Source organism: Triplophysa rosa, linkage group LG12 (genome assembly GCF_024868665.1).
Source record: "Triplophysa rosa linkage group LG12, Trosa_1v2, whole genome shotgun sequence".
NCBI lineage: Eukaryota > Metazoa > Chordata > Actinopteri > Cypriniformes > Nemacheilidae > Triplophysa > Triplophysa rosa.
The window spans coordinates 25,127,028-25,138,589 of NC_079901.1; the positions used below are offsets into that span (position 1 = coordinate 25,127,028).

Below are 11,562 nucleotides of genomic sequence, written 5' to 3' on the forward strand. Positions count from 1 at the left end.
GTCTAGAGCAGTGGTCGCCAACCCGTCGATCGCGATCGACTGGTCGATCTTTGAGACGTTACTTGTCGATCCCCGAAAGTAGGCTAATACGAAAATGGAGAGACAAATATATTGTGCCTGATCAATGTCCAGTTTTGCAAGCGCATCTCTCTTTCTCTTCATTCAGTGGTTGTATGTTTTTAAGTTCTGCATTAATCTTTTCATGGCTGTATAAATAATGATTCCCTGGCCTGCGTGAGTTTTTAATGCGACCGTTATCATTAATCACATTTCATTGTGATGCGCGACTGGGCGTGATCGCTCTTCAGTGTTTCTAATGTCGGTGGTCAGTGATCAAACGCAAAATGAGACTCGCGCATGCACTGGCGTAACTGTCATTTGGAGGTCACTATACTGTTGCGGTGCATTACTCTTAAAAACAGTTTATTCATATGACATAAAAATGTCACTTGTTCATTGGCGTTTTTGTGCTTTTATACTGCATGCGCAAGCAAGCCCCGCGGTTTCATACTGTCCGCGTATCTGGAATCGCGGCTCTCTGTCTTCAGCAAATGTAACTTACGAGTGTGAGCAACGGGATATGGTGAGAAAGCGGCGCATTTTAATGTTGAGTTTGTCTGAAAGACAACATCGGTCTATTCACAAAGTTGTAATAGTGAATGATCCGCGGGTCTGTCAGTGATGGTAAACTGCACCAGTACTATCTCATGCGGGAGATGACATCTGCTGATATCCTATTTATGTTTTCAATTAGCCTAATATGATAGCCCATTCCATACTACTACCTTTAGCTATTTTATGAAACAGATACTTATTACCAAGACATTATTAGACGGGTAAAAGTAAATAGATAAAGGATTTAAAATAAATAATTAACGTTGTTGTTATTATTAGGGCCTATTTATAACATTTCCATCTATATGATGTATTTACTTAATAAAAGTAAACTAAATAAATGCATCATAAAGAACAAATCTTTATACAGTAAATACCTAAATAATTAGGGTCTTGTTAAACTTATTCTAAACCTCGTTTTAATGTCAAGCTGTCATGTATGAATTAAAGTCCTTGAACTGGTGTTTAAATTGGTGTTTTTCACCTCATTATGGCACACTGAAAGTGGCAACTCTACATGTTACAGAGTTTGCTTAGTTGCATCTGAAAAGTGGAACAAAGAATTTCAGGTAATTCAAATAGACCCACAATTATTGACTAAATAAAAGGCCTCGAGCAGGAGGTTCAATCTGGGCTGTTTTTATTTTCAACTTTTTGAATGGTAGATCTTGCCTTTCAACAATTCTGACGTCGGGGATCTTAGGCTCAAAAAGGTTGGTGACCACTGGTCTAGAGCCCTGCTTTCTTGTAGAATTGTGCTTCAAATAAGGAACTTTATGTTGACCAGATTGTTAGTTAATCATTTACAAGTCAATATTGCCTATATGGACAGCGATTTAAAAAAAAGTTAACTTGTAAAACTGCGGTGTTAAATGCGATGCGGTCGAAAATTTGGGTGCACCTAACTTTTGTGCTGGTGCACCTAAGAAAAAAAGTTAGGCGCACCAGTGCAAAAAGTTAGTCTAGAGCCCTGATGGGACAGTTATGATGCCTTATATGGGCATGTTTCCTGTCCCATTATAAGTCAATGGGGAATTTTGGGGGGCTCTTACGCCCCAGGGGTGCAACTTACACCCCATTGTGAGGTAAGGTCTTACAGAGCCTGCCAGCTTCTTCAAACGTGGTAACTCGCAAGTTTCTACGACATCCTCACTTTGAGTTATGAGTCTTCAAAGTTTGTTGCAATGTTAAGTCAATGGGAAATTAGGTGGTTTTGAGAGTCCGGTTTTCGAAAACCAGAACCCGGATCAGTTAGAAAAGATATAGCAACTCAAGTCAGACCAGGCTGAAGGTTTGTGGAAAGTTTGGTGGATGTAGTTTGAAAGCTCTAGGAGGAGTAGCAGTCAGAAATTTTGGGGATCAGAAGAAGAAGAATTGGAATAATAATAAGCTTAGATACAAGATCAGTATGTTGGCTCTGTCAAGCCAACATAATAAAGCACCTTTGAGCTGTGACGCTACTGATTTCATGTCATTGGGTTTCAATTCAACAGCTGGAAGCGGTCGACCTCGAGTGTGTGTTTGAAGAAGCGTGAGAAACGTTTGTATTTAACAAAATAGTATGAGTTTGTTTAACCCGTCGGCCAGCAGGTGAGCTGAGACACATCAGGGTTGGGTAACATGTACAATGAGACATATGCGCCTGAAAACTGAGCCATGACACATTAGACTCAACACAAAGATTTACTGCGAGACATGATTAAACACATTCTACTGCTAAAGTTCAACTTAAGAGAGGACCACAAATTCACTTTGTCTGAATCAATATACCAGTATAGACTGACACCAAAATGCTCGCAAATGCGTTTTTATAACGTGCGAAGTAAAATTTCACAGGGTTGCATTGGTGCGAGTGCGCGAAACACATTTTTGCCCCGCCAAAGATTTATTTGAAAACTGAATGTGATTTATGAGAAGTGAATGACACGCTTGTGATTAGTGCAGGAAAGAGCGAGCACTCCCTCTGTCTCCAAACTAAAGAGTGTGTTTGACTTCACTCGGTGTTGCGCGGGACAGAGCACTCCATATGCTTTTAAGATGCTCTGACGGAACATTGATGTCATATTCCGATCGTTCTGCGCAGCGCATAATGAAGTCGAACACGTCGGTTTCTGAACTGTCTCTCTCCCTCACACTTTAATCAAAAGCAAGGTCGGAAGACAGAATCCATGTTTCACGTGGTGCATTTGGAGAATATTTTTACCTGAATGACAGCTGGGTGTAGATGTGCTCAAAAACATGTTGCCCTTTCTTCCCTGACAAGTGTTCCGCACATGCAGCTGACAAAGGAAAAATTCTATCCAATGAAGTGTTTTCCGTGTTAACTTCTATCTTTTGCGATGTCCTACAGCTGTGAAAAACAAATGTCCGATTCGCAACGTAATTTTATTACGCAATGATTCGTCATTTGAACCGATTCATTTTGTTGAAACAACTCATATCAAACACTGAACTCACGAGACTCACTGTCTGAACCCATCAAATCAGTCACTCAAAACACCTCAGAACACAAGCGTGCTTAGACCATTTAACAAGAGTGGTTAGTAAGATTTAGCATTTAAAGTTTATTTATGACAATGTGTAGTAAAGTACATATATAATTATTTAGCTTTTGAGCTAGCTAATTTGATTTAATTTTATGTGGTAAAAATAATGAAGGTCAGTGGTAAAATTACAGCTTTTTGTAAAGAGGATTGTGAAGAGTGACAGGTTATATTTGTGCCAGATCATTTCATAGCCAATATATAACTTGAATATAAAACTAAATAATAACAACTGTATAAAATAACAAATACAACGTTTCTTTGCATTTATTTTGGATTTATTGGGCTGGCAAGTGTTAAAGTGCAAATATGAAGTGGTCTATAGCAGACTATTTAAAAAAACAGAGTGACAAAAAAATGAGTCTAGAGCCCTGTATACTAAGAACTTGAATTAAACAAATGTTTTCACACCATTTACATTTCACGATGATTCTGAATGATTTTTGGAGGCTGGTTCTGTCATCCACTCCCATGACAAACTGATCGCAGGGAGGAACAGAAACAAATCAACTATTTATAATGACAGCACTCACTGTAGATTAGGTAAAACACACACTCTCTCTCTCTCTCTCTCTCTCTCTCTCTCTCTCTCTCTCTCTCTCTCTCTCTCTGCATCAACTGTTTCTTCAAGCTTACAAATGTGACCTGTAAAACGTCCCTAACACATTTTCATCCTGAGAGTAATATGGACGGAGACATCAACAGCGTAACTGATCCTGAACAAGAATTCAAAGTGAAACATAATCACAGAGTGAAGGTGAATAATGAAGCATTTACCTCATGTGACCCGTGAGAGAAGTTCATGCGGGCCACGTTCATGCCGGACTTGATCATCTCCTTCAGCATGTCCACAGAGCGAGAGGCTGGTCCTGTACGAAACAATCACAATATGCATATGATGTCTCTGTTTTCTGACAGATATCATCAGAAATGTGATGAAAATTCACACGTGTGCCAGCTCTGGAGTCTGTAAACAGCCAAAAATAATGCACGTGACCATAGCGCTGAGAAACCCTATTGAAATGACAGACCAGTGAACGTGAAGGATTTTCCTCCATTTACAAGCTTTTGCTCTGAGTGTGAGTATCTACTGACCAATGGTACAAATGATTCCAGTGTTGCGGGCGATGGTGGGCTCAGAGTCGATGTCTAACAGACACAAGTGCTCCAGGAAAGTGTCGGCCATGGCAGCGTTGAGCTGCTGCGTCTGGATGAAGGCAGAGCCCATGTCTTGAGCTTTAGTGTGGGGCATCATGGAGGAGATGGGTATTGTCCTGCAGAGAGACAGACAGACCAATGAGATGACATCCACAGAAAATCAATCATCAATCAAAACTTCACAGACACTCATCCTTCTGTCCAGATAAATAAACATCTACTTCACAAGAGATCCGACAACTATTAAACAAGTCCGACACAGAATCATGTCTGTAAAGGTAAAAACGGTGTCTCTCTCTCTCTCTCTCTCACTCTGTGTGGCACAAAAGGAACGTTTACTATCCAAGTTATGCAACAGATTAACTCACAGAACTATTCAAATGTAACTGATCCGGTTTAACTTTTCTTACGCACCTGATTTTACAGAACATGCCGTGTGTTGACTTTCACATGCAAGTCATTCAGAACAGCACAGACGCTAAAACTGAAATACACCAGTTCAGACATGAAGAGAGAGGACAGTGATCAAAGATGACGCGCCACAACCCGATCACTTTTATAGCACCGTAACTCACTCTGAAGGTCATCTGTGCTGAAAGAACAACACGCAGCAATCGCAGTGGACCGACAAACCTTCCCCAAACACAACTACACACACACACATCATAAAAGTATGGAATTATAATGATGACATCACACTCCTCGTCAGAATAAAACCACAACCATGAACAGTACCTCAGACACTGTACTTTGTGTGTCCTGGATTCTGTGTCTTAAAGTGGATGTTAACAAAGGACTACTTAAAACAGAGATAATCCACCTCACACACCCGCAAGGGCAGCTAAAGACAACTGCACGTGTGACGTTCAGCCTGTTATTGAAAGTGACACACACACTCATTACAAATCACAACAAGACATGTATTAATTCACATCTTTGTTCTAACATTGTGATTTAATATGATCATGGAAATCCAAATAAAACCATTTGCTATATGTAAATCCACAAGTAAGGTCACAGCAGGTATGAGGTCGTGAGGATTTCACTGTGGTCAGTAACCATTGGCAACCACACTTAATTCCCATCTGATGGTCTGTCCGTCTGTGGTACGTCAGGAAGCTCACATCACACACACTCCTCCACTCCTAGTCATGTGATAATGATGATGCTGACTAAGACGGGCAGAGTGGAAAATCCACAAGCCCTCGTGCTGCGAGACACTCAAAGTGAAAGCACGTCCTGTTACTAGAGGAAATGATGTACATGTATAACCTAATAGAACAGCAACATTCATCCACACTGACTGGGATACTTTCTGGTAAAAAAAAATATGAATGCACTTTGACAGAGTAAAGCAAGTAGTCCTGTTGCCACGGCAGAAAGTATCGATTCATTTCATACTACGGGGTATAACAAACGGTCAAAGCATCTGCTAACGCGGGCACAGAAGGTCAACGGAAGCCAGTGAGTGAATGTCCTGTTTTTACAAACCGGGTTACCAACAAATGACAAATATTTCAAAAATCTCAGTTATCAAAACACTGAGCCTGCTGCAAAGAATTAATGTGACGACAAGTTGATTTAAGCCTTCTGAATAAGCAGTTTACATTAACCAATCATTTCTGAATCTAAACAGAATTAACATTTTAAAATTAGTGTTTGACTAACAGCACCACCATTATTACTCTTGCCCATAAATATTAAACTTTGTTTACAGTAGAAACTTTGTTTATGTTTATATTTACGCATTGGGCAAACGCCCTTACATTGCATTATACCATGGTCTGTTTGACTATTGGATTCTGATTGGCTGGAAGATGTGCATCAAAACCCTGTAACGCATGGGTAGCTTCAGTCAGTTTGATTACATTTGAAACATCAATAAAAGCTTTAACTTGGCAAATGACCGTGGTATAAGCGGGATAATCCACAGCTAGCCGTGCCTTAAAGGATTTTAATGCGCTTTTCTCCACGTCGCGCATTAACACCCTTTAACGCACGGCTAGCTGTGATTATCCCTTCCTTATACTATACATTTGTATCAGAGTATGTGCAATCCCTGGGATCGAACCCATGACCTTGGCGTTGCTAGCGCCATGCTCTAACCACTGTGCTAATGGAAAGCATTTAAACAACAGTTACAATTCTGTCCAGATTCCCAGTTTTACAACTAAATCTACAACTCCACAGCCGTGCAGGGTCAGCTCAGACACGCTTCTTTATACGTCTGACAGCAGAGCTCGTCTATTAATCCACTACAATCTCTACAAAAGACAATCCCTACAATTACAAGGATTGAAATGACCACAAACATAAACAACATCAACTGCTGTAGCAACGGTATGCGTGTCTGGGCCCAGTCCTGAACGTACCGGTAGGCCCTCACAGAGACGTAGAGAGCCCGTCCGAGGAGCCTCAGCGTGTCCGACAGACGCTCTCTAACCCGAGCACTGCAGCTGGAGACGTACGCATTGTGCTGCAGAGAGGTTTGAGCACTAAATCCTCTTCCCTCAAGAGAGGATAAAACACGCAGGCCACACGCATGAGCCCTGTGCTGCACGAGCAGACCGCGCCGAACGCTACAGACCCTCATGAGTCACAACACACATACTGGTTTTGCTTTAGACCGACCACCTCAGTGTGCTCACATTACAACACTGTACTAAAATACACACGCGATTCCTATTGCACTCCCGTGGGCACCAGACACGCATGACACGTGACTGTGTTAGTAGGGGGTGCAGCGTCATGTGGTTTGGAATGTAAATGCAGACAGGTGGCAGCTCAGCATCAGCAGCACTGCATCCTACTGCGGTTCACAGGACAAGAGCAGCAAATCAAGCACATTTTATTCTGATCAGGGTTCAACTTGATTATTTAACATGCTTTTATTACAAATAACCATCTTGAGTCACTGCCTTTGTAGACGGGTGCACGTTGCAATTTTTTAGCAACATTTTTGCTAAAAAAAAAACCACATAAGGAATTGACTTTTAGGACTGACAATAGTTCTAAATAGGCTTTATCGTTGCACCATTTGTTCTTTTACTTTATTGTCTTTTAAAATTCTGATGTAACTTGACAGGATGTTACAGAAAGCATTCCCAAATTACAGTGACGGACATTGAGTGCAAACTGCTTCCTCTTAAGAAGGTGTGACAGTTTGATTAAGTAAATGCAGAAACATCTACACAACTTCCAGTGTTTATAATACAAACTGCATTTATTCTCTGTATATGGCTTCACATTAGACATACTTTATGGGGGACAACCAACTCCCAACATCATTCATCCATTCTCCAAACACACTGGTCTTCTGCGGGGTCAGGGGGGGTGGAGACTATCCCAGAATCTCGAGCTGTAGAAAAGAAACACCCTGGACAGATGGCCGGTCCATCACAGTTCATCTGTACAAATCTGTCTAGATTTAAAAAAACAACTCCACCGCAATACATCTGACAATGAATTAGTGGAAGTGTGTGATTCCACCACAAAAACATTCTGATCCTCCATCAGAAACACACATTTGAGAATCATAATTACAACTTATCCATGAAATCTGCGCCTACATCACTTCACACGCCTGCAGGGCGCGTTTCTGTCATTCAGTGCTCTGTGTAATGACTAATAACACAGAAAACGGGTTTGTGTCGACTGAAAACACGCGCGTGGGCCTCGGATGAGAAGGTCAAGGGTCTCATGTTATCACTTCGCAGAGCTGGTTCTGGTCCAGTCATTGCGGGGAGTTGAAGGGGAATGTGGCGGACGCGCTGCGGGTCACGTCCCGCCTCTGCGTCACGTCTCCAACGCATCAGAGCTGCTGCGCGAGGAAGAAATCTCATTCAAATCCACTCAAAAACATTCCAACTGAACCCCCATTACTGATTTAACTGTCGAAATGTAAAGACAGTAAAGATGACGTCGTGAGAAAGGTCAGTCGCCATAACAGCGGCGAATGACGCGTCAAATAACGGTTTCAGCAAAAACGCCACTTTACATGTCGGAGTTAGAAAACAGTTTCAAAACGTAAAAGAAAACCTCAAAGGAAACCACTCGCTGACTGAAAACATTCGACCTGCTTTATCGAAACAGATCATCTAAATTGATCTAAAAATGTTAACAGCAACTGAAAAACATAATACATACAAGTATGACGATGTTAGTTATTGTGCAAACTGCTGTAAAAGGACTCACCTGTGCACGTCGACGGTCAACCGAGAATGATGCGCCCTGCAACGCGAGCTCAAGGTGATCCGCCGAGTCTGCCGGAACTACTTTCATGCAGAGCCTGCGTGCGCGGAGTGATACTTATGACGTCTAACCTTAAAAATGTCCCTGTAAAGGTTTTCTTTTTACTGTATTTGAGGACGAGGTACAAATGTTACTTTGTTACAAATGTTACTGTTATGTATCAACAATAGACGGGTCTGAAGAGATCGTGTCTTTAATAAATAACGCATGGACTTCCTGTTGAAAGGTTACGAAACGCAACAATACGGGCATCCAATCAGAGCTCGAGATACGCACGGTGCTGGAGCACGAGGAGATCACGTGAGCGGAGGATGCGAATAATTTAAACTAGAAATGAGTGATTAAGAGTGTGTTAGTTATTTTAAGCACGTTTTTAAACAACGCAGTGAAACGATCAAGCTTAAAATGTAAAGTGGTTGTGTATACATCAAACGCAGAGAATGATAACGCCTGACTTCCGGGTAAATCCACGGGTGGGTGAGACCATAGACTATAAAATAGGGTGAGACCCGCGCGGACGCACGTAGGCCCCGAGCTGCATTCTGCGGTCATCATTTAACTCTTTGATGAACAAAAAATCCCCACCAAATCAGCATAAATTTCCTTTATGAAATATTACTACAGTATCATAAACGTAACATTCTTCTACTGTTTGAGTCGTTTTTAATAGAAATATTTTGGAGATGTGTCTCGATAATAATTATGTTATGATTTGATGTACTATTAAAAATAATTAAATATATGTAAAGATGTGTTTTGAACACGTACCATGATAATACCTGAACATATACCATTCAATATATGCCATGCAATACAGTGTTCTCTATGAAGAATCATCTTATGTAACGTAAACATACTTGAACCAGTATGTAAATGTGGTAATCATTCAGTAGCATTGTGTTTATTGAAGAAAGTACCTATTATTCGTGAAGGCTGAATTAGTTTTAAATCCATGAATTAAGAATATACATTTTTAAATCAAATTCTAAAAGCAGTTTACATGTATGCGTGAGACCAGCGTCACGAACTGGACAACAGCGTCCTCTAGTGTTCATTTGCCACGACTGCAACACGACTGACAATATACTTCACTGGGTGTGTCGGTCACTTTCTCTCTGTAACAGAGTAGAAGCAACATTTATTGCAGTCTGGTGAACAATCAACGCTAAAGTAAGTATGTAACAATTGAAATGTAAACATTTTAATATATAATTTTTATGTCATGGCTCATTTTTGTAAATATCTCTTTCCAGCTACAAATATTTTCATGAAATAACAGTGTGTAATTCTACAGGATTACATTTGAGATTTCACGTGTGTTGTATTGAATCACATTGACCAGCATCGACAGAAATTAACGGGGGCTTAAAAAGGGGTGGGGAAAAGCAAATACATTTTGATTATATGTTTGTGTTGATTTAATTTGATAAAAATGGTCTATAATGGCAACTTTTGCTCAAATATCTAGTTGGGTTAAATTGAATGATTGGAGTAAATTGCTGTATGTGAGATGGCACCAGAAGTCAAATCTAGAGGGGTAAATATTGTCTTATAATATAAAGTGCATTACTGACAATGCTAGTATTTAATTTGGCACATGAGTGATGTTTGCTGACCTGGATTCATAGTGATCCTAATTTCCTAAACACTGCATTACAGTATCAGCTCATTGATTCGTGTCTCTAAAAGAAGTTCTCACAACACAGGATATACTGTATTCAAAATGGCATACAGTACTACTCATGCTATATTCCTCATGAATTGCTTTTACTTGACCTGAACGTGTATCTCCCTCTGGTGGTCACAGAAAAGCATTTCATTTGAAGAGAGACTGAAAGATCTTTTATTAGTACTGCATGTTACTGAAATTATGGTCCTGATCAATATAATTCTATTATTCTAGAATAAAAGGTTCACAATATCTGTGTTGAATGCACGTGAAGTCTATAATGGATTGAACACCACGGGGGCTAATTTTATTTAAGGGATCGAGACATGACAGCATCACAGTCACAGATTTGACCTCTCATGTGCTCTGCAGCGGTGTCATGTGTTGTTCTGAGAGCAGTGTGTGTGTGTGTGTGTGTGTGTGTGTGTGTGTGTGTGTGTGTGTGTGTGTGTGTGTGTCACACACGTGTAATCAGGTGAAAGTGTGTAAACTCACCTGCTCTCCATGACATTCCCCCCAGAGCTGCTGCCGCCGCTGCCCATGCTGTCAATCACTCACTGATCACTACTCACCTAAAGCATGTCCTTGTGTTTCTGTGCCGCCTCCACAGCTGATGGACAAACACATCAACCAATCCTGTCAGAGCCCGGGCTGTAAATCCCACTGATGCTCGGACCCCTGCTGTGAGGTGCTGTATGTGTTTGTTATTTACTGGAGAGAAACTGGGAGAAGTGTGTTGTCTCCGTTTGATCCTAAAATAACACACAGGAGAGAAAAATACCATCTCTATATTATTGTGACTCTTTCTATAAAACAGCATAGAGAAGAGATACAATTGAAACATTTACTAAGGTCTCCTTGCTTCTACAATTCAATCAAGTAATTACACTGAATAATGTTTTAAAATATGACATAGAAATCATTAATAGTGACTGAAAGTAGGGAGTAACGAAATGTAACTTAGTTCAAATACAAAATTTATAAGTAAAATTTGAGTAACTGTATTTTATTTAAATGGGTAGTAATCAAGTTACATCCGAAAGGTATTCTAGATGACCAAAGATTACTTGGAATTTTAATGTCATTTATTTCATTTAAGCCTAAATATAAACTGTAACAGGCAATTTATGCACAACAATTGGTGATTCTCTAACTCTGACAATCTGCAAAAGCATTATAAAAAGCAGTTCTGCTCATAAATTTATGCAAAATTTGAATTATTTGAACAAAACAAGAGGGATCTGGCTCATAGAAATGGCAGCTAATATTATTTAGTACTGTCCTGAATAAGCGTGATAGTTGTTTGTGAGCTTCTTGTTTAAGTAA

General features: G+C 40.3%; 1 protein-coding gene across 3 annotated transcripts in view; it reads right to left on the minus strand.

The window, feature by feature from the left end:
• Positions 1–8,643, minus strand: part of pkma (pyruvate kinase M1/2a) — a 19,522-nt gene extending 10,879 nt beyond the window's left edge. For 2 of the 3 annotated variants that reach the window (XM_057348340.1, XM_057348339.1), the window contains exons 1-3: positions 7,574–7,623; positions 4,254–4,432; positions 3,936–4,027 (exon numbers count right to left, since the gene is read on the minus strand). In XM_057348340.1, coding sequence (XP_057204323.1) covers positions 3,936–4,027; positions 4,254–4,432; positions 7,574–7,608 — 306 coding nt within the window. In that variant the 5' untranslated portion in view covers positions 7,609–7,623. Of the gene's footprint in view, positions 1–3,935; positions 4,028–4,253; positions 4,433–7,573; positions 7,624–8,510 lie in introns of those variants that run through there. The other variant, XM_057348341.1, reaches the window with a different exon arrangement.
• Between the last annotated feature and the right edge of the window lie 2,919 nt (positions 8,644–11,562).